The sequence below is a fragment of the Plecotus auritus genome (genome assembly GCF_963455305.1).
Source record: "Plecotus auritus genome assembly, chromosome: 6".
NCBI lineage: Eukaryota > Metazoa > Chordata > Mammalia > Chiroptera > Vespertilionidae > Plecotus > Plecotus auritus.
Genome location: NC_137773.1, coordinates 55,718,939 through 55,743,355, shown reverse-complemented (window position 1 = coordinate 55,743,355; position 24,417 = coordinate 55,718,939). Strand labels below are relative to the sequence as shown.

General features: G+C 41.9%; 1 protein-coding gene across 3 annotated transcripts in view; it reads left to right on the top strand.

The window, feature by feature from the left end:
- ZNF827 (zinc finger protein 827) overlaps positions 1 to 24,417 on the top strand; it is a 174,268-nt gene that overhangs the window by 52,882 nt on the left and 96,969 nt on the right. For all 3 annotated transcript variants that reach the window (XM_080671755.1, XM_080671756.1, XM_080671757.1), the window contains exon 5: positions 13,328 to 13,561. In XM_080671755.1, coding sequence (XP_080527881.1) covers positions 13,328 to 13,561 — 234 coding nt within the window. The remainder of the gene's footprint in view (positions 1 to 13,327; positions 13,562 to 24,417) is intronic.

The window sequence follows — 24,417 nt, the reverse complement described above, 5'->3', positions numbered from 1 at the left end:
TGATCCTGAGACCAAAAGGCCCAACTCCAGAGAACTGAGGCTGAGTTTCTAGCTCTTTCCCTCGTCTAATGTAGTGCAGCCGTGGTGAACATCGGGCCTTGTCCCTCGGCGTCATAAGGGCTCCATTGTTCTTGCAATGAGTTTTAGCTGGGCTCTGCGCGTGCACCTGCTGGGACCGGAGGGTGCAGCTGTTTGCGGGCACGGAGTTTGCGAGTCCCGGTGCCAGCCACATCACTGTCTGCAGAAATGGAGCACAGTGACAAATTCAAGCATGGACACACCTACTTGTTTCCAAAAGAGAGAGGGAAAACACTTGATTCTTTCTTGCTTGGTTATTAAGGGGAGTCTTTCTAGCTCCTTCCACTAAAACTGAGCATAAAGATGACTTAAGTCTTAAGGGAACCCAGTGAGATTAAAGAACAAGGGTGGAATGCTCTTTTAAACGGACTCTAAATCCTCCTCCCACCCCCGCCCTGATTTTGACGTTTCCCAGCGTATGTGATTGTGAAATCAAATCCTTTCTCCGGATCATCAACTAACTCTTCTTCTGCCCGAGCCCACACTTAACATTCCTGGGTCTGCAAGATTAATGTTGCTCCCTGGGACCGAGGCTGTCCAGGCGCAGCACCATAATTGATTCAGGGAAGAGAACGGGGCAGCCCCTGCCCCTGGCTTTCCGGGCTAAGAGAAAAAATAATTTTGTCAGCTTTGTGCTGGGTTTCGGCCTGGAAGGCAGGTCTTGGAGGCTGCAGCCCTGGGTGTTTGCATAGATCTTTCTTGGGAGCCAGAAGGCACATGCAGGCCCCTGCATGTCGGGGCAGGGAGCCAGGGCTCGCATGACCTGGAGTGCACAGGGGAGAGGCGCTCACCTGACCTCAGAGCAAGCTCCTGCTCTTCTGGGCCTTCTCCCCATGAGCCAGCCTCCAGCAGCAGTTCTAACTCTATAGAGTTTTTATGTTGTTGTTGTTGTTAGTTTTCTTAATATATTTTTATTGATTTCAGAGAGGATGGGATAGGGAGAGAGAGAGAGAGAAACATCAATGATGAGAATCATTGATAGGCTGCCTCCTGCATGCCCCCTACTGGGGATGGAGTCCACAACCCGGGCATGTGCCCTTGACCAGAATCGAACCTGGGGCTCTGCAGTCCACAGGCTGACGCTCTATCCACTGAGCCAAACCAGCTAGGACAATGTTGTTGTTTTTTAATGCCAGGGCCTAGCCCCACTCCCAGAAATTATGATTTAATTGGTCTACAATAGGAGCTAATCATTGGTATTCTCTTTAAAATTCTCAAATGACTCTAAATGTGACCAAGACTGAGGACCACTGATGGGAATAGGAACCTGATACCTGGTGCAGCTCTCTTCCCTCCTCTGTATCCCAGACCCTGAAAGGGCATGGTGTGTGCTGGGTCTGAGGCATTCACCGTAGGTCAAGGTTGACGTGCATGAGAGGCCTGGGTGAGTCATGGTCATGAAACCCCGTGTTTCTCCTCGTGGGGCCCCATGCCAGAATTAGAAGAAGCATCTCAATGTTCTCTAGTTAGAACTAGAAAGTCTCAAGACTCCTGGAACATCGAGGGGCTGGGAGTGTCGTTACTTGAAGCCTGAGTAACAGTTGCCTGCTCTGGCCTTACATCATGTCTCTCTCTGAAAACTACACTCTTCAAGATACATAATTGAATTCTAGCTCTCCAAATTATAACCGAGCAGCTGACAGAAACTTGGCACCTCCGTTGTCGGCTGGGAATAGCTTTTTGTCTCTGGCTTTCGAAAATAAAAGATACAAGTCATTTCAACTATTTTTAATTTGGAAGCAGGCAAAAATAATTTTTTATACAACCTCACACATTCTATTAATTTCATAAAATTAAGGCTGAAGTAATTTTAACCAGGACTTACATATAGGCACAAGCCAAATTTTTAATTTATTAGGAGCACAGCCATAAACAGCAAAGGTTCTCTTGTATAAATGAGTGGGAACTGGTGGATGTATTTGCGTCCCATAGGCCTTTGTTCTGCTGCTTCCATCTATTTTGTACAGTTTTATGCGCCTGTAGTTACAATTTGGTTAGTCTATGACTGGCTGCTCCCCCATGCTGCCATACATTGGTTTGTGCTGCTGGAGGAGGAATGGGAGATGCCCAGTAAACCGGGCCATCCTTATTGCCTGGTGGCTCTGATTGGCTTTCTGTGAAACATCTGAACAAAGGAGGCTTCTTTCAAGTAAATGCCATCCTTGGGCCATTCTTGCCCTAAGACTTCGGTGCCAGTGGCTCTCCCACGCCCACACTTAGGTATCTTCCCCAGCGGGTTTATCTTGGACAACCTTCCATAGCATCTTCAGTTTGGCCCTTCTTTTTAACCCCACATCGCTTTTCTCATGCTGGGCACTCACGGAGCATGTGCCTAAAATCCCCGTGTCACAGCTGCGTGTAGGGGCCGTCTACACACAGGCAGCCTGATGCCCTTTTGAAACCCTGGATTTTACTGCTGAACCTGGTGGTGAGTCTTGTGAGAGGGAGGGTACAAGGCCCTCCTGGTTTCCAGGGACTTGCTACTCCATGAGACCAGGGCTGATCTGGGTCACAGAAAGGAGCAGGTAGCATGACAAGAAAGCTTGGATGGGTCCCCAACCCAAGGGGACTTTGTGACATTTACTCATTGTTTCTTTTTTTCTCCCCTTAACAATCATTTATATAGTGTTTACTTTATTCCATAACACATGTGAATTTTATAGCAACCCTGTAGCAAGACAGCATTCCCATTTTACAGATGAAAATGAAGAAACAGAGAGATTAAGATACTTCCCCAGGTTTACACAGCTAACATGTGGTGGAGCAGGGATTCTAATTCAGGGGGCCTGGCTTCAGCGTTCCCTTCCTCAGGCTGCCTACACCCCAAATCATTAAGGAAGCAGCGACACCGGAACCTGGCTCTGTCCTCTGTCCTTTGTTGTAGAGTTAGCCAGGGTCCCCAGCATGCATGTGGTATGCTTGATGTCATTGCAAGTGGCATTAATACTTTTAGGCATTATTTAATTATTTCATGCAAATAGATTAGTAACAATAAGGCCAATTTATATTTCTGTAGAGCTTCCTATTGTATTCCCAAATACATTGTCTAGTAACAAGCATGTATATGAGGAAACCAGGACTTGGTGTACATCCTGTAAATGGCTCAAGACTGGAATCCATATCTCTCCTCACCGTGGTAGACAGAGTACTCCATTTTCTAAAATTGCCCACAGAATATTTTTTTTAATCTTGATAGACCCATGGGAAAACTTATCGAAGTCTATATTTCTGCAAAACGGAATCCAGTTCATTTTTTTCTTCCCTGAGAAGTACACTTTCTTCTACTTACTGCTGTTGTTACTAATCTACTATTATTATAAGCATTATTACTAATCAATTGTGTTTACAGTGAGCCAGGCACTGTGCCCACAACCTCATGTAGTTTCTCATTTAATCCTCCCAACAGCTCTGTGGGGTCATTGATATTAACCTATTTTGTAGATGAGGAAGCTGAGGCTTAAAGGCTTCAGCTCCACGGGACAGAACAAAGATCCTAATTGCAAGGCCTTGGCAAATGACCACTTTATTCGCTATTATCTTTTTTTTTTCCTCAGTTGAGCAAACTGTCTTTTGACCTCCGTCTGCTTCACTGTTTATTTTCTTTGGCTTCAAACCATGGCATCATTTCTACATGCTAATTCAGTTGCTAATCTGAGTAAACTTTTTTGTGTCTTCAAAATAGACCTACAATCCATCGTTACAGGTGCAACCCTTCCTGGCTGTCACCTCAAACCTAGACAGCTTGCCACTCCAGCTCTCTCCCTGACACCTTCTCCACCCCAGCTGCCCCCCACCTCCAGGTCCTCCAAGGCATTCTGGAGGACTCTTCTTCTAATGCTTCTTGCATCAGGTTATGCCCGCACCTGCTCCTGTCTACTGAGTAACCCTATCCCCACTTCTCTAGAAAAATGTCTACAGTCTGCACCAGCTCATAGACCCAGCCCTCTCATTTCCATTTCTCTGCCTTTACCTTTGTTGCTTGGGGGTCTGGTCATTTGAACTGTGGAGTTCCCTGTGTCTTCCTCCTGTTCGATAAAATGGGAAGGGGGAACTTTTACAAAAGTAAGTAATAATGTGATTAAAGCTAAAATAACTATTTTAATGCACTTCTGACCCACAGTGGTTCTTCCTGTATCTTTGTAGAGCAGTTCTAGCAACCTTGGGCCCCATCCCTGTGCTACTCTCCCCCTACTGCCTGGCCCTTGTAGACGCTGGTCATCCTTCCAAAAATAGCTCCCACTTCTTGAGTGAACCCTTTCCTATTATTCTGGTCTTCAGTGCTCTCCCCCATTGTGAATTCCAGTGATACTTCAAGTCTTTATCACCCTAATTGGTGCTTGTATTATGACTAGTTCTTTCTATTGCTGTATATTAGTCTTGCTTTTCAACTATTTCAAGTTGCTGGGTGGGAGGTGGGAGGGGGGGAATGTTTCTTTTATAACATCTTTATCTTTGTATCATCCACAGAGCATTCCATAATGGGTTATAAGAAAAATATTCCATTACTCATATTTTGAAAGTCAGGTTTTCAGAGATTGTGATATTATTTCACTTGAAAAAGATTTGCAGATTCACAGCCACCTCCATATGCTGTAAGAAACAAGATTGAGTAGAGTGTGGTCTATAGAAAGTGAGCAGGCCATGTAAAGGGAGCCCCACAGGGTGTGAGTACCTTGGGGTTCTCATGTCTTATGTTCCTGGACCTCAGCTTGTAGTGCCAGGTCTAGGAACTAGAGTCCATCACACAGTTAGTTAAGGAACAAACTTTTCTAGAGCTTATCAGCTCAAAACAATAACCATTTTCTTCCTTTATGATTTTATGGATTGGCAATCTGGGCCTGGCTCAACGGGGTGCTGGCTCCCGGTCTCCCCCGGGCTGACTTCCCCATCTGCAGTCCATGGCCAGCATGGCTGGGAGCTGGCTGGTCTAGGGTGACCTCACCTGGGATGGCTGCTCTCTGCTCCCAGGGTCCCTGGTCCTTCAGTGGGCTAGCCCAGGCTCACTCACATGCAGCTGGGCCGGGTTCCAAGGAGCGGGCCGAAGTGCACAAGATTTCTGGAGGCTCGACTCAGAACTGGCCCAAGGTTACTTCCATCACCTTCTGTTGACCCAAGCAAGTCCCAAGTCCAGCCCAGATTCAAAGAGTGGAAACACCGACTCCACCTCTTCATGGGAGAAGCTGCAGAGTCTCGTTGCAAAGGGAGGGCTGTCAGGGAAGGAAATCATTACGGACACTTCACTGTCTACCTCAGCCCAGAGTCCTGCAGGTTCTCCGGGTGTTCTGTAGTAACAAACATCACTTAAAAAACGGATGTAACAAACCAGAATGTCGGCATAATAATGGAAAATGACAAGTGTAGCAATCAAGAGGAGATGTCATTTGGGGCAGATGGTCACCAACTTCCCTGAAGAGTGTTGGAAATATATTATCCGATCGTTAGGCTTCCTGTTCTCTAATCTCCAATCATTTCTCGCTGTTCATGCATTTCATTCTTTGGGTTGAATGGTATGAATTTAACGTACAGCTTTCTTTCACATTCACTCCCCGCTTGATGGGTTTTCCAGGACTTGTCCTTCCTGCTTTTGACAAGGGAGATATCCTGTCTGTTAAGTGGATTACTGCAAATAGCTACTTTTGCTCCTTATGTGTTGGGTTTAGTAGTTAAGTACAGAGTTATGCTAACGTTCTTGAGGCCCGCTCATTGTCACTCCCCTTGACCCTGCTCCAGGGGCTGTTTTGTTTCCTTTGTCACCGTGTCTGTAACTGCAGTGGCCCTCGATGACCTGTGTAGTCTTGGGTTTGGGACATAGATCCTGAAGTGTGGCCAAGTATTAGCTCCGGTGGGCATTAATGAAAAATATGAGATACTTAAAACGTCACTAAACACTAATTACAAAACTACTTAAGGCAAATTAAGTAGTTTACCTTATTGGAGAGCAAGGCTTAAAAATATTTAGCTAATGTTTTGAACATTCCATTTAGATATAATATGCTTAACATCTAAAAGTAATACTCCACTGTTGTTATTATTTAATCAAATCTTGCCTTTCCTTATGATTTTAGGAGGCACTTTATTTATTTTTTTCTTCTCACTTAAAACACATCAAATTGTCAACAAAGCCCAGCTTCCCAGCCTGGTCATACATACTTTCATACACTTACAAGGGAACAGCTTTGATTTGAGACCTGGAGAGGTGGGCTCTGATTCTGGTTCTGTCGCTAACAAGCTGTGTGGTTTTAAAAAGGCCAAATCGTCCTCCAAGCCTTTGTTTTCTTATTGTAAAATAAGGGGGTGGAAAACAGTAATGATATTTATTTTGTTGGCTTGTATTTTAAATATTAAATCCATTTCCCCCCAAAATAAGTCTTAAGAGCAGATTCAACATATAAAATACATAGAACATATATTTTTAAATATAATTTTATTTTTTAAGTTCACATTTATTACATTTATTTACTTAAAAAATCACATAATTGAGAAAACAGTTGCTATTGGGTAACAAAATGTGAAATTAGCATTATGATCAGGTGAAGTCTTGAGCCTACTAGGTGAAGCACCTAGTATATTTCTAAATTTATTTTGCTTATTGAAGATTCAAGAAACACCATTTACACAGGGAAATGTTGTGGTAAATGAAGGCAGATTTCAAGGAATTCACCTTGTAATCTCAGAATCCCTTTACTGGAATGTATTCAGATACTTGAAAGAAGAATATAATAATAATAAAATTTTGTTTCAAAGTTGACAATATTTAGCAACTGCCCTCATTCCTTATCATAATAAAGGGCAGATAGGAAGCATCTGCAATGTTCAATACACACTAAAGCCATCTATCATTCTGTATTAACCACTTGGTTATTAGTCAGTGAACTGTTATTTGGAAATTTATTTCATCTCTAGTCCCAGCTTCTCATCTGCTAAATGGAGACAATAGTAGTACCTACTTCAAAGGATTGTTGTGAGGATTGATCAGAGATATTAACCCAAGTAAACACCTAGTGTACGCCCTGGCCCGTAGTAAGTGCTCTGTAAATGATAGAGCCAGCTGTCTCTCTGTATCTACATAAGTCTATCAGCCCCCATCAGAAGCTTCACCAAAGCAGGTACACTTAGACCTGTCCTGGCATTGAGTTTAAGGCAGAGGTTCTCAACCAGGGGTGTGCCCAGGGGATAGTTGGCAATGTCTGGAGAAATTTTTTGCTGTCACAACTGGAAAGTGCTATTGGCATCTAGGGGTAGAGAGGCCAGGGATGCTGCTAAATATTCCATAATGTGCAAGACAATCTCAGCAAATTATCCAGCCCAGAATGTCAGTGGTGCCAAGGATGAGAAAGCCTGATTTAAGGTATGCCCATAGACTCTAGGCTGAGAGTGTAGTATTACATGGATACACATGCCCAGGTGTGAATTTCTTGAAAGATGGCTAACCATTTCCTTATTCATGTTTCATTATTAGAACTCTAACACTTTCATGAGAGCGGCAAAAACTGCCTTACAAGTGATACATAAAACTCAATTACTATAAATTATCATTGCAAGTTAACATTTTAGTGATCTCCAGATAAACTTATCAACACAAGTTAACATATTAGTGGTCTCTGATTGACATCTTGGATAATGCAGCTGGGGGTGCACATTTTAAAATTAAATTTTATATTAATTTTCAAGCCAAATGGAAAACTAATTTTAAAATAATCTTACATTTGAAGCAAACATTTGGAACCCCTGAAGCATACCCTAGGGTTCCTTGGAGCACTGTTTGAAAACCACTGATCTGCAGTCCCTTCTAAGTCTGAGAGTCTTTGGCTCTGCTTTAGGAAGAGTTAGTAAATAAAATTCTCATTGGTCTAGCTGTTTCATGTAACGCTCAGAATTTGCAAAATTGCTAGACTCTAGACTGAAAGAGAGCTCCGTCTTATTAAACTCAAGGAAAATGTTTTCCTTCACCAGAGGGAACGAGCAGGACAGAACAGAAGCTGCCATGTTGCAGTTGGTTTCTCCTCTTCCACCCTCTTAGTCAAATGTTCACAAAATTCTCTCCTTTCAGAAAACGACCCTTACCTTCAGGTTGCACTGCACCCTCCCCTTTATCATGTACGATGTTTAGTTCACTCCATCTCACTTATTTTCTAAGGCCCACAGTCCAACCTCTTAGGTTAGCATCTTTCATAAAGAAGCCTGGTTTTCTTGGAGAGAAAGGAGAGAGCTTGGGTGTATTTTCAGTCAGAAGCCCTGGAGTCTAGAGGTTCTGTGATTTTTTTTGGGGGGGGGGGTAGAGGGGTGCAGGATCAGTCTGTTAACCTCCTAGGACCTTAGTTTCCTCACCTCTAAAATGAAGATAATAATGATCCCTATCTACTGTGGTTGATGGATCAATTCCTGAGTAACTATTCAAATGCTAGTTATGTGCATTATTAAAACAAATTATGGCCTTTACGGAAGTTATATAGAATTTTCCTCAGGCGGGGGGCGGTCATGGGAGAAATCTTCAGGAGAATTGATGACACCTTACTTTAAAGAAGGGTCTCTTTTACAACATATTAACGCCTGCCTATTAGAATTAGCAACTTGGAGTTACTTTATCCCAGTGGCTTCCACTCCTTCCCCATATTAGCCTTTATCTTGAATCCACTATAAATCCTCAAAAAGCTAGCTTGTTTCTTCTAAATGGCAGCCCACCTCCATTAAATGTGTAAACGTAAGATAGCATCATTTAGGCTCAGGTCCTAAAATGTTTGAACAGTGAGAGAAGGGGCCTCTTGATTAGTGGGGCTTCCTCAATGTGTTCAAAGCAGACTATCTGAAGAAAAAATTTAAAATTTAAACATGAAAAAAGAGATAAAAGGAGATAACAGATTAGGTTCTAATGTTACACGAGAATCAAACTCCCCTGTCACTCAGAGTGAGGTGGAGGTTTTTGGGGCGTCTCTGGAATGAGAATGGGATGTAGAAGAAGACTTTGTATGAGGTTAAATTTCTCAGGTTCTAAAGCCCCCCGCCCCTTGAGCCAGTCCTGGAAAAGGTGCAGCTGGGGTTCTAGCAGAGCCAGAAACAAGGCCAGTGTCCAGAGCTTCCGCCCCATGTTGCAGCCGGGTGTGGTTCAGCATCCGAGCTCGTTAAAGTCCATTAGCCCATGTGTGGAGCCCACCATGGCCGTGCACCATGTGGGCACAGAGGAGACATCCCCCTGCCACAGGAGAGCCAGGAACCCCGGGCGTGAGAGAGAGAAGAGAGAGAAGGAAGGAACTTCCTTTGTTTGGAAGTTTTGAATATTCTGGTTTTGCTCTCTTGCAGTGATCACACCCATTCTAGCCACTGACTTGCTTTCAGGTGTGATTGACAGACCAGCACCTTCCCACATCGCTCAGATCTTGCTGGGCATGCGTCTGTCTGATCTCCCCTTTCCTCCTTTCCTGTTACATAATAACCAGGTTATTACAACAGCATCACTACTAGCTCTTTACCTTCTGAATTTTTCTCTTACTTTGAGTTACTGATGGATTCTGATAACTTTCTCAAAACAATAAATAACTCCTAAAATAATATGACAAAAATAAAATGAAAAAACAAAAATATTATGATAGCATCTTAAAAACAGTGGAGTATCTGGAAGCTTTAAGATATGCATGCAGAAGTCAAGACAGGTGCTGGAAAAGTCCTTTGCAAACTGAGGTCATTGTGCACAAATCTCTGTTAGTAAGAATGAAATCAAGACTATGCAGTGAGTCAGATAGGATTGCTTTTCCCTTAGCAATCCCCCCTATGTCCAAAAGAAAATATCTTTAATTTTAACTTTCTCTGTTTTTTCCAACTGAGGATAATAATAATAATTAAAAAACACACAATGGTAATTATTTAGCCATATTAATTTTAAAATACAGGCTTTATATACTATTCTCAGTGTAAATATTTCTGGTAATTGAAAGAAAGCAGGATAACCTTCATATTTCTAGTTTTCCACCTTTTATTTAGGCCCAAATGTTTGGGAAATAAAAACTTGAGCACATGAGTGTCTCCCACATGCTTTTATGACATGTCATTAACTTTATTTCCATTTCCCCAGCACTTTACTAGTTTTATGCTAGTCTTGTTAGAATGAAGACCAGGTAGAAAGACTTTCAAATTAATAATCAGCAACATCCTGCTTGCCTGTTGTTGTTTTAAGTGTCCTTGAAGTTCTGTTAAATCTGGGTTGTACTAATAGTGCTGAATATCTTTCTCCCCCTCAAGTGTTACGTAGCATGTAGAAGGTCCTTATACCTTCAGAGCCTCAGCATAATGGCTGTGTCCTCTCTAGAACTGGGATTTACTTCCAGGACCTCAGTAGTTTCTTATCTTCCCTAGCTTCACCTTAGAATTTTAAAAAGTTTTAAAATAAAAGATATAGCATTGAAGCACTTTTAAAAATGCCTAACCATTCACTTTATATTATTCCTTCCCAAAGAATCAAAGTCACAGACTCAATAGACCATACACTGTTTAATTGCTCTGTCGTGACTAACTGGCATGCTCTTGGGAAAGGATTTTATGGAAGAAAGGCTTAGGGCAAGAGAAGCTTTAGGAGGTGGTTAGCAAAACCCCCAGGCAGTGGTTGAAAGGGAGAAATGCGCTAAATAAACAAAAGTCTTCTCAGGAGCTGCCTTCCTGGTTGAGGTTGGGAATACATACTTGTTGCAGATTGCTCTAGACTCTAGAGACTGACTTTGTTCCCTTTGGTTCAGATTCTGATGGCATTGTCCCCAAATGGCTACATTTTAGGCTCTTTCCTTGATGTCTGGACTCCCCTCTTAGTAAAGCCATAGTATAAGTGATCACTCAAAGACACCTCAGTTAGTGCTGTGGTGTAGGCAGCAAAACTCTTAACTTTATAATTAAGGTTTTATCCCCAAAAGAATGATCAGTTCCGGGAAAGCACCTCTGATTACCTTTGGTGGAATATTTTGAGATTCTTAACTTTTGTTTGCCACAAGGAATAGTGGAGTGCCATCTGATGTCACTAATTTGTGGCCAGTGTATTTTACTCATTCAACAAATATGTATAATGAGCACCTACTATGTTCCAGGCACTGTTCTAGGCACTCAAGATCCATCAGCGTTAAAACAAAGATCATTGCCTTCATGAAGAACAAACCACAAAAGAGTAACATAATAAATAAGAAAACTATATTTTATGTGATCAGTCTGTTTATGCTACCATAGCAAAATACCACTGAGTGATGGAAACCCTAGAAATTTATGTTTCACAGTTCTGAAGGCTGAAGGTCCAAGATCAAGGTGCTGGCCAGTTTGGTTTCTTCTGAAGCCTCTCTCTCTCTTTGGCTTGAAGTTGGCCACCTTCTCATTTTGTCCTCACATGTGTCTCTCTTCTTATAAGGGCACCAGTCATATTGGATTATGGTCCTACCCTAATGGCCTCATTTAACTTTAAGTACCTCCCTATCTCCAAATTCAGTCACAATGGGGTTTAGGGTTTTAACATATGGATTTGGGGGAGGGGGACACAATTCAATCTTAAACAGTATGTTATGAGATGATAAATACAGGGTGTCCCCAAAAATGTATACACACCTTAAAAGCTGATAGCTCAATTTTGAAAATGAAATGTATTTTAATAAACACTGCCTTTATAATTATTCAGAGTGTATGCATGCATTTTGAGGACACCCTATATTTTAAGGAGAAAAGGAAGATTAAAGTAGAGTAAGAGAGACTGGGAGTACTGGAGAGGGGTTGCAATTTTGAACAGGGTAGACTTCATTGAGAAGGTGGTATTTTATCAAAGACCTGGAGGTCAAGTTACATTAGCGTTGTTATAACACAGGGACCAGAGGTGGAGGAGTGGTGTGATGGAGGTTGGTCAGGGACACCAGATGGGCAGCCCATAGACTAGGTAGCTCTTCCTCTTTCTGGTAGCAAAACTTCCAAATGTCATGTTGGGCCTCTGGGCTCCAGTTTCCAAATATGCTAGTATGAACTTGTGATTCCAGAATATATATTCTTAGAGGGGGCATGGGTAGAAAGAAATACTTTTTTTGTGTCTGTGTATTGACTGGGGCAGATGGTGGGCAAGGGGTAATAGGTGTTTGTTTTAGGGATGTATTTTTTCTTCCTTTTATTTGTTTAGCAGGAATGGGCTTAAGGCTCATACTGTTAGGTGTTACTAAGAAGTCTGTATCAGGATGAGATCTTCTTTCTCAAAAGACAGACACACCCAATATAACCAACCTAAAAGTCCCACCACATGGCCTTTTAACAGGAAGCAGGATGCCTGTGAACGTTGCAAGTGGTAGTAGAGGATGCTTGCCTTCCTTCTTGGTCTTTCCTGAGTGGTATGTAGCTTAGTGGTATGCTGTAACCAAGCCACAGAATCCATCCCATAATAGGCCAGTTAGCTCTGCCCTGACCGCACACCCCACACCAACCAACCATGCTAAAAAGGGACCATGGAAAAAGGACATAAGTGGAAACACTGGTGAAATCTGAATAAAATCTGGAGTTTAGATCATTAGCAATGTGAATTTCTCAGTTCTGACAAATGCATCGTGGTTAGGTCAGATGTTAACATCGGGAATGCTGGGTGAAGGATTATGTGGGAACTCTTCCAACCATCTTTACAACTTCTCTGCAAATCTGAAATTATTCCAAAGTAAGTTTTCTTTAAAGAAATACCCATTGTGGACTCGGAGATGACTTGGGCTACAGACATGGACCCAAAAAACAATGCCAAGTGCACGTCCCATTGTTTGTGGGTCAGTGGTGTCGGCTTATAACAAAATAAAAGCGGTATTTCTCTAGACTGAGCTTTTCTTTCTGGCAAATTCTCCATCCTCACCTTACACTCCACCACAGGTTTTCGCTGTGGAAGTTGCTTCTGACTCGTGTTTATATTCAGTATTTTATAGAAGAATAACTGCCTGAAGGCATTATTCTCTAATGGGACTAGGTGGGGAGGGGGCAAATAGGCCAGGGAGGCAGCCACATAGACAGGAAAGAAGACCTTGAGGGAGACCAAAGAGAAAGGCTCATTTTTACATAGGATAGGTGGGAAAGATTCAGAAGCCCACGCGCTCACGGAGTGTATTGTATTTTTGTGCCCAGGGCGCAGCTGATTTTGTTTAGGTTGTGGTCCCTCCTGCTGTTAGCACAGTGTGATCGTGCATCCATACTTCATTAAGTTGGGGGCAGCTAAGAGGGGAGTGGCCTTTTATATCTGTGTATATATATAATTCCTTTCTTCTTTTGACAGCTGCAAATCAGAAGGAGCCCATGAATCTTAACTTTCAAGTGAAAGAGGAGCCCCAGGAAGAGGAGGCCCTCAGCACCTCCTTGCCTCGGTCCAGCTATGTGTTCAGTCCGGAATCTGAAGTGTCAGCCCCAAGCATCTCTGAGGACACGCTGAAAGCCCAGGAAGGGAAGGGAAGTGGGCTAAGGCGGGACATGTCAGTCAAAGCAGCTTCTGAACTTCTCATGAAACTATCAGGTACTTGCTTTATTCTAAAATGCTCATGTCTGTTCACTTGATTTGGGAGCCAATCGGGTAGCTTCCTGCATGGCTCATAATTAACCTAATGGCAGTACTGTCACATTATTTTGGTGAATTTAGGGGTGATGGATCACTTGCCTTAAATTCCTGTGTTGTATGTATGAGTTTGTTTTCGGATGTTCACTGTATATCTGCCCTATTAAATGCGACCTAAATATGACTGCACATTGTTGGAAAACACTGCTGCTTTCTAAGATGCTGTAGGTCATAGTTTTAAATGGATTCTAGTGACAGTCAAAGCACTTCTGCTAATTGATCAGATTATCTACTTTTTTCCAAGTAAAGGACCCTGCATTTTTTTTGTGTATTTATACTTTATATTCTTTAAGAACCATTAAAAATATTTTTCTTAACCTGATAAGTAGTTGATATGGCACTTGAAGTAATTATCCATAGAGTAGCCGTGAGATGTTAGAAACAGAACATTTCATAATGGGATATTGCAATAATTAATCTCAGTCCTTAAGATGAATGACTTTTTAAATTAGTATCTAAATGTAATCCCAGCCTATCAAATGTTGGCAAAATAGATTGTACTAGTAACTTGAAATTTATGTACCCAGCCTCTTATCTGCCCCATCCCCTTCGGACCAGGTAAACATTTAGTGTCTTTTAGATTCAAAGGTGTGACTTTCAGAACATGGAAAGAAAGGTTATATCAATAATAATACTTACCCAGTCATACCACATCCTTAGTTCACAACTGCTTAAAGGTAATTTTTAGAAACAATATTCAAAATGCTCATATGAATCAAAAGTTGTTTTCAGTTTGTGTCTTGCTGTGAAGGATGAAAGCAGGATGTGCATTGGGCTCCTTCCCTGTGTAATTTCCCAACCGAATCTGACTGTGCTTCTGGTTGACCAGTAGGTTGGAAGTTAAGAACTTAATAGTGATTTACTTCAAGTCATTGTATCAGAACATTGAAATTCCTGTATTTGCCAGTTGGGACTTCAGGGGAGAGTGCTTTATTATAGATAAAGTATAATGCCACCATTACATCCTACTGTAGCTTCATTTTTCTAAACTTGCCTATGATATGGTAGCTTCCCCTATAAATGGGAGGTTTAGCAAGACTGCTGATTGGTGAAAGCTGAATGTTTAAAAACATGATATTCAAGCGAACATATTTTCATACAGTTGAACCCTCCCTTCAGTGTCAAAGGCCTGGTGACAGAGAAGAATCTGTTTGTTGTTTTTTCAGTCAATTCAGAGAGGCCACCTGGCTCTCTGAGTCCTTCCCATATCATAGGCTTTCACATTGCAGGGACTTCAACTCTTCTACCAGTGACTCTTCCCCCTCCTGATGGTAAGAGTCTAGTGTATAACATTTCTGTTTCAGAGTTTGCTGTGCAGCCAGTATTGTGAGCGGAGAAAGCTGGGGTGGCACTGAAAGAGAATATGCAAAAATGAGATTTCAAGAAAGATGTTTTTTCAGGAAAAGCATTTTATCTTAATCCTTTTAGATAATGAGCATTGAGTCATGAAGTAGGAAATCATTTCCTAGTTAATGAGGTCCCTCAAATGGAATATGGCCATGCAGCCACACACATTTGATGACATCTGTGGACAGAAGTGGCCTTTCTAAATGTTTATGTTGAGTTTTATTGAGTCCACGTGCTGTGGGTTAAACAATCACTGAGTGGACGATATGATCGCCTTTCCACAGGGCATCTGCCCTACCTTGTGCTGTGGAAGTGAAAATGTGTTTGAAGACGAAGATAACTGTTTTTTCCCCTGAAAAAACTTCCCAGCATTCTAAGTGCAAGAGATCTGGTTCAAAAAAAATATGCACCCTGGTCCCTATGCTCCAGATGCTTATGTCTGTCTGGTCAGGAGAAAGCCAGGGCAGGGGAATGCTTCCAGTGAGTGACTGGCACCTGGAGCTCCGTGCTTCTACTCCCCAGTGCCCTGCACAGGAAGGTCCAAGCTAGTCCTCCATATGGGCGTGTGACAAACACAAAGGCCATCATTCCGAAGCCGCAAGGCAAAAGGACTCACCCTTGACTAGGTTTAAGGTGGACATGGGCGTTTCTTAGCATGGATAGATTAGCGCTCTCAGAAGGAGGAAGGTGTTAGGAAAAACCTGCTGCTCCGACTTTCCTCAGGTTGTAACTTGAACAGTTTCAATGTTTGTGCCCTGAAAGACATCCAAATACAGGACTTGTCAGTGTCTTCAGAGCCCCTTTTCCATGGCATGTCCTGTCCCTCTATAGACAAGGGCAGTCATTCAGTCCCAAAGCATCTATGCAGGGGAGTCAGGGCTGCTCTGGGTGCACCTCCCATGAGACCCCAGGCCTTACTGCTGGCATCCTGTCAGGCGGGGGAAAACCCTTCCGGTCAGGAGGACTCGGGGGGTGGGAAAAGGGCGGCCCGGTCATTGTCATACATGTTTTTCCTTCTTTCAGTTTGGACTCAAGGAACAGCTACAATGTAGAACGAAAGGATTTTTCCTGGAGATGGAAGCTGTGATCTGTGGTAGTTTAGGCCCTTTCAGTCTTTTCATGAAATTAATAAGAGGGACTTAGTCAATAATTTTGGCTGCTTCAATTCCCATTTTAATTTATGATAAAGCCTTAATGGATGTTGGGCCCGTGGCCCAGTCAAATATCATGTGAAACTTCCCTTATGTGGAGAAACCTCTGTAGTTATATTGTTTTCCAAATGGACATTTACATTTCATGGGGGAAAACACAGATGCTTAGAGACTAGACTACATTTTTCATTAGCTGCGTGTTTGGGGACATCTGAGTTTTCTTCCTTCCTGTGGCTCGAGTTCTATGTCAGCTGTTAATTGGGAAGTCAAGTGCCTGACAGCTGGGCCAGATAAATTGATTACCATAAAGAAAGCAAGCCACTCCGGGGAAACCACTGGGCGCCTGCGACTACCTGTTGTTATCTGACACGAGGCAGCCAAAACGATCACACTTTTCTGCTAAGCGTATAGTTGCCAAAGATAATTCCCAGAAGTCTTGACTTAAGGAGGCCAACATGCTGAAGTTCAATACAGAGGATAGATGACATTCGACAGACTAAGGGAATCAAGTCACACTATTAAACTCCGGTTTTGCAGTGTCTAGTGACCTTGCCAACTTACGGAACAGATGTGTTACCACAGATAGGACTTAACGCCAAAAAGGACACCAAATCCCATCTGCGTTGTCTCTGTTGTACTTGAAGAGATCAAGTCAGGCTCTCGTCTCTCTTGGGGGAGCCACGGGCTTATATGGGGATCTGTATATAAAATGTACCATGTATATGGTTGTACCTAGAAGTAGCGGGTAACAGTGATTTAAAAATGTAATTTCACAAAAATAAGTAGCTGGAAAGCCAGAGTTATTCAGAAACATTATTGAAAAAAACCAAACATTTAAATTTATCCAACATGGTAAGTAAAACTGCATATCCAGACCTTAATTTGAAATCTATTGGTTTTCTTATTTCTGTGTGCAAAAAAGGACACCAAATGGACTTATATTAATTTCTGATTTATATTCATTTATCCCAGCCTAGTGTTGAGAGGAATAGAAATGATAACTGCCTCTAATAGAAGAATCCGAGTGGGCCCTGGATTTGAAATACATAGTGATGCAGAGTTCAGGGAGTCAGCTAAATAAGTGCGGGCTTCAGCTATGAGGGATGTTGAAGCAGTTGAACTTGGGCAGGATGACGTTTTCAGGTAAATATAATCTCTGAGTGAACTGAAGCAGAGAGGAGAAGTACCTGAAGATTGCCTTTATTAACAGTTTTCATTAGGGCTTTTTTGGTTGTAAATAAGAAATCTTCTTCAGCCAGTTTAGGCAAGAAGGGAACTTAATAGAAGACAGAGGTTTGAGGTTACTTATGGAGCGAACCCAAGGGCAGGGACTCCGTTGTCCGCTGAAGCCAGGGGCCGGAGGACTGTATGGAACCCAGGAGGCCTCTCCCTCCACATCATTTCTCCTTCTCTCTGCACATACAGTTGGAATTTTTCTGTTACCCAACCACATGGTAGAAAGTGGTGATGCCAACAGCTTCTGAGTTCAAAAGAGCAACTAGCCAGACCGGTGTGGTTCAGTGATTAAGTGTCGACCTGTGTATGAACCAGGAGTTAAAGGTTTAATTCCGGGTCAGGGCATATGCCCAGGTTGCAGGCTCGATCCCCAGTGAGAGGCGTGCAGGAGGCAGCTGATCAATGATTCTTCCACATTCTTGATGTTTCTATCTCTCGCTTCCTCTCCCTTCCTCTCTGAAATCAATATATATATATTGATTAAAAAGAGCAACTCGGCAGACATTTCTTAGTCCCAATTCCAAATTCCAGCAGATTACCTCACTCTGATCGGGGCCCACCAGTGGACACTCCTGTATCTAGGGATAAGGGCAAGTTGGGCAGACATAGGTGCTATCATATAGTATCGAAACATCCTGGGTGGGCAAGAGTGAGGGTGGTGTGAGACCAGGAAGATAACCAATGAGTATGAACCACAGACGTTGAGGAGCAGATTATGGTGATTGCTGGTATTTAAATGTTAAATGTAAATGTGTCTTGGCCTGTGGGTGATGTTTCCTTTCTGGTAGACTCTCAGGGAAGACCTGCCTAGCCAGGACTTTGCCCAGCCAGCCCCAGCTCTGTGTGTCTAGGCGGTGCTTCTCCAAGGACAGTCCACAGACCAGCAGCATCGGCACAGGTTGGGAAGCACATCGAAGTGTTAGAAATGCACATTCCTGAGCCCTGCTCTGCACCTGGCTGACCCCCTGTGGTTTTTACAAGCCCTACCAGTGATTCTGACAGCTGAGTCTCCAGAAACACTGAGCTGAGGCAATGGTTAACTAGAGAAATAAGTTTGTCCACCTGCAAAGAATGCCTTAGGTTGAAGCTGATGGAGAGCAAATCTCTACTGAATGTACATTTTACTTTTTAAAAAGAACCATTTCTCTTGAGTGGAGATTCTTCTTAATTTGTTATGAAATAATGGTACCTGGAAACCTTTCTTAGAAGGGCACATGTACCTAATAAGTTAGTAGAGTGTGGATTATGAGCCTCCGATAATACTACTGTTTTCAGTGTGGTTTTTTTTTTTTGCTGTTAAGTTACATGGTTATTCCTGGGCAAGGCTGGCATTCTTTTAGGAGGAAGAAGGTTCCCCCCACCCCCAACAAATCAAAGACCATGTCGGAGACACTTCTATTCTAAAGAATTCCTCAAGAGAAATTAGAGGTTTTAACTAAATGATTTCTCAGGGCAAAAATTATTCACTGTTCCATTTGGTATGTCTCCTTTGGAAATTTGTAATCTATCAAACTTTATAAGCAGTAGGACTTCAATAATAATCTACAAGGATGGAAAATAGCTGTTTCAGTTTTATATTAATGTCATCTCACATTTGCCTACTTCAAGCTCATGTTACTTAATTACGTGAAAAGAACACGGGAGGCCTAGCTGTATCTAGTTCCTTGTGATTCTGCCCCCTTATGTACAGCTGAAAGCAAAGCTCACTCCTAAAATGAGCAGGTGACATATTAGCAAAGCTATGTGAAAGAGTTAAAGAGTAATTTAGAACCATCAGTAGAAAAGTATTTAGTTTATTTGTTTTATTAATATTGTCTATTTATCACACTGTCAAGTACATGGTACTAAAGCATTTGAGAGCTTAAGACTGTCAACATGGCATAGTCTACTCAGTCTGAAACTGAAAAATACTTCTTTTTATTTAAACTTTTTTTGAGCACCTGGAGAAATTTATTGAGCCCAGTACTCTACTTTTCTAAGAACTTATATATTTTAGATTGTTATGCTCTACAGCAATGGTTCTCAACCTGCGGGTCACGACCCACAGGTTGAGAACCGCTAGCAGGGTCACCTAAGACCATCGGAAAACACAGATATTTACATTACAATTCATTAACAGTAGCAAAATTACAGTTATGAAGTAGCAACGAAAATAACTTTATGGTTGGGGGTCACCACAACACGAGGAACTGTATTAAAGGGTCGCAGCATTAGAAAGGTTGAGAACCACTGCTTTAGAGAGAACTTCTAGACTGATTGTTAAGCACAAGCACCTTCTCATTTTAAAAAACATCTTTATTGAGATATAATTCTCATCACAAATTTATTCATTTAAAATATACTATTAAATGGTTTTTAGTATATTCACAGAGTTGTGCAACCATCACCACATCCTATTACAGAATATTTTCATCACCCCAGGAAGAAACTCTATACCCATTAGCAGTCATTTCTTACCCACCCCCCACCAGGCCTAGGCAACCACTAATCTACTCTCTATCTCAATTGATTTGTCTATTCTGCACATTTCATAGAAGTTAAATCATATAATATGTGGTCTTTTGTAGCTGGCTTCTTTCACTTAGCATAATGTTTTCAAGATTCATCTATGTTGTAACATGTACCAATACTTTATTCCTTTATATGGCTGAATAATATTCTATTGGATATTACAGCAATGGCTACAACGAGAATATATATGTAATATTAATTTTATACATGGTATAAAATGGATTTAACACATTTTTTCATTGATTCATTCGTTGATGAACAAAATTTGAGCTGTTGCCCAACTTTTGCTACTGTGAACATTTGTCAACTATTTTTGTGGACATATGTTTCATTTTTCTTGGGTAGATAGCTAAGAGTGGAATTGCTGGGTCAAATGGTAATTCTATGTTTAACATTTTGAGGAACTGCCAAGCTGTTTCCCAAAGCAGCTGCACCATTTTATATACCCACCAACCATGTAAGAGTTCCAGTTTTTTTCATATTCTTGCCAAAACTTGTTATTGTCTGTCTTTTTTATTATAGCCATCATACTGGGCGTGAACTGGTATTTCTTTGTGGTTTTGATTTGCGTTTGCCTGATGATTAGTGATGTGGAGCATATTTGCATGTGCTCATTGGCCATTTATATATCTTCTTTGGAGAAATGTTTATTCAAGTCCTTTTCCCACTTTTTAATGGAGTTGTCTTTATTCTTGAGTTGTAAAAATTCCTTATGTATTCCAGATACCAGTTCCTTATCAGATATACGACTTGCAACTTTTTCCCATTCTGCTGATCTTCTTTTCACTTGTTTGATGGCACTATTTGCAGCAAAAAAAAACAAACAAAAACACACAAACATTGCAATTCTTTCCCATTCTGCTGATTTTCTTTTCACTTGTTTGGTGGTACTATTTGCAGCAAAAACAAACAAACAAAAAAACACACAAAATTGCAATTTTGATATAATTCAATTTATCTGTCTTTTATTTTATTGCTTGTGATAATTATGGAATATTGCATTTTCCATAATTCCAAAAATTAGGTAAAAATGGAGACTTGTTTAATATTAAACTAAAAGCCCATCTTTACTTATATTAGCAAGTATTTAATTTTCATATATGAACACTATGAAGCCTAATTTATTGAATGAGTAGCTCCATAGTAGAGTTAACCCTTTGATATATAAATTTGCTGCAATGTTTTGTGCTTCATCTGATGGCAGAGAATATTTGCATGCCAGTTTCTCAAATGACTTACAATGAATTTGACCAGCAATGGGCTTACAACTAATTGGCCAGATGACTTTCCTCATTGCCATGTGTATCCTCAGCAGCTCCCAGGATATGTGGGAAAGTTCAATCTAAGTAAGGAATTTTAGCACTTAAAAACTCAGTGAGAACAAAAGATGTTTGGGGTGCAAAAACTTTATCTTATACAAACAAAGAATCAATCACTTTAACAATATAAAAATATGACGTTTATATATCCAGAGAATTCTTTTCTTGAAGGTCTAGACCGTGTTAAGCTCAGAGGATATACAGCGTGTTATTTACCTGCCCGTTTCAGCAGATGGAATCCGAAATAGCCGATGCAGCTCTGAAGGGCCTTCTTTTCCCAGCAAGAGGAGGGAACTTTTTCTCACAGGCTCTCCTCTCCCCCAACAAATGAGCTACCCTCACCCTTTGACTAGGAAGCAAGCACCCTCTGTTTGTTTTGTAACATTACCCACTGCTTGCCGGTCCTCAAACCCACACACCTGAGTGGCGGTGGTTGCTCCCCCTCTTCTTGTGGGAGCTGGGCTGGCCAGCACACCCTAGGGCCAGTGACCCTGCATGCTTCACCCCTCAGAGCCCTTTACCCTCAGGCCACCCTTTTGCTTTCCTGGCCCAGCTTCCTCTGCCTCCCACACCAAGGCTGGGACTCAGAAATGCTAGACTCAAAGGGCTCTTGTTTTTTTATCATCTCCCTGTTGCATAGCTGCATATGTTAATACAGCCACGAACATCTGTACTGGCTTGTGTTCCCAGGGACACGCCACCTTCATTAGAGATTCCTTTTCTGTTTGGCTGGACCAGGGAGGGAGGGGTTTGAGCACAGCTGTAAGGTTGAGGGTAGGGCAGTAGGGTAGGGGGTGCGGGGTGGAGTAGGATGTGGTGATGGTGGGGGGCGGGGGTTGCAGATCCTTCTTTACAATACTGAGCACAAGAGGAATGACATCTAGGAAATGTGTTTGAAGTGGAGATGGTGTGCCCCCCTCCGGTTATTTCTGCGTGGCTTTCTGTTTTCTGGTATAAATGACTACAGGTGTTATCTTATTTACAAGATAAACTGTGGCACTAACAGAGAGGCCATTCATAAATACTATTGGATGGTTAAAACTCTAAGAAGAAGCTTTATTTTCTGAGGGATCCAATTGCAGTGTGGATGCAAAAATTTGAGTAACCAGTCAGACATCCTATTCCATTCTTCACTGAGAGGATAAATTTCCCTGCCGGGTAGAAACTGTGTACCTTATCCATGCATTCAAATTGTCTTCACCACTCTAGCCTTCTATGGTTCTCGCCCGCGTTTTCGGCTATAATGTTACCACAGTTATGGCCTTGCAAGGGAGCGCACAACTATTCTATTTCTCAGCGAGAGATCTAAAACATTTTCATTCCATAGTGGTTTTTCTTCTTAATTAATCTTTCACTTTCACTTACTCATGTCAAAGAAGGGGACCATTTGCATGTATAATTAACCCCCATGGATCCTGTGCCCATCTGGGTACCGGCTGGTATCGCAGACCTACCTCTGGAGAGGGGACTCCTCTCCCACTGCCAGGTAGCCCGTTTGTTGTGGCCATGTCCCCTCAGAGAGTGTGAGCACCTGGGGATGCCAGGGCCATTCGTTTTCGTTGGGCAGGGGAGTGTCCAAAAATGGCACACTTTCATAAAAGGAACTGTTTCTCCCTATGGCTTCTGTTGTTCTTATAGGAAGACACTGGATTGGAAAGTGGTATTTCTTCTTTATCAGAGCGGCAGGACCTGTGGCATTCTTTCTGAAGGGACCTTGGTCTTCCCTCCTAATAATCCTTCTGTCTTCTCCACCCACATATAGCTTCGTCCATGTTTAAACCATCCTGAGTTTGTGCTGGGAGTTGACTGACTTACATTTCCTAAATATGGGATAGCAGCTGGATTCACAACTTGCCCTGGTTTTCCATGGTTTGCCACATGCTTGTATCGTTTACATCCACCACTGGAGAAATAGGGGAGGTGATTGGCTACACATGTGCCCCGCCACATTTTATCTTAGGTCTGAAATTAGGTGATGGGGACACCTGTGTAAAGAACAAATTACAAACATGTTTGCTTACTTCCTGCTACCACCATCCTTATCCCCATAAACACAGGCTTCCTGGGGTCCACATACATGTCGCCCAATGTACACTTAATACCCTGTAGTAGAGAAGGAGCGAGACCGTCAGCAGAGCTGAAGGGTTCAGGAGGACCAACCATGAAATTACAGTGATTTGGGGGACTAACTCTGAAAGCGGAATCATCACCCCTCGCTGTGTCTTCCAATATTGATAGGAACCTTTGCTTGGAATTCATCAATGCTTATTTAACCAACATATTGGTAGTATGTAGACAATACTTGTCTTTCTTCTGACTTTTTTTTAAAGAGCTGTTGGGACTGAAGAAGAAAACTGGGGACTAGGAGGATAGTTTAACCAAGACAGATGGTTATCTCCTTTCCATTACTTGTACTAAAGAACACCTTTTGCACCTTGTTTGTCCCATCCAAGTACTGTTGAAAACATTTTCTCCTGAAACATTGTTCACATTAGAAAGCTCTTTTTGTCTGACTCTGTCTCGCTTTCTTGGAGACACCACAGCCTACAGTAGTCATCCTATGTGACAGTGAGTGTGCAAGTGTTAGGGCCTGGTTCTCGGTTGAGGGCTGGTGACCTCTCCCTCGGTTTTTTTTTTTTTTTTTTTTTTTTTTTTTTTTTTTGCTCTTCACCACGTGCTCTAGAGAGGATACAGGAACAGAGAGAGGAAGGGGAATTAAAATGAGTCACTTACCATACTTGTAAGTAACTTTGATTGTAAAAAAAAAAAAAAAAAAGTTTGGAAAAGAAGGTTGAAACCCAGCCAAAATACTCCGGGAAGACTTCATGTACTCTATGTCTCCAAGAATCATGAGGTGAAATTAAGAGCCCAGAGAGATCATTTTCCACCATCGGATGGTCCCACCCTCAGTCCAGGGGTTCCCACAGGCATGGTACTAGGGATGGGGCCCTATCACAGGCAAAGGCTCATTCATCATGGGCTATTAGGCTATCATACTTTTGCCTTGATTTTTGGCAAAAGTATGCAAAGATTTGTTGAGCTTTAAGTGAACCCTATACTTTAACTTTCCTTTACTTCTCTTTCTATCTTTCCATTTATTTTCTATGATCTTCCTTTTCTTTTTTGCTTTGGTTTTGTTTTTTGCCCTTACTCATTCATTCAACAAATATTTATAGAGCACCTATTGTTTTCC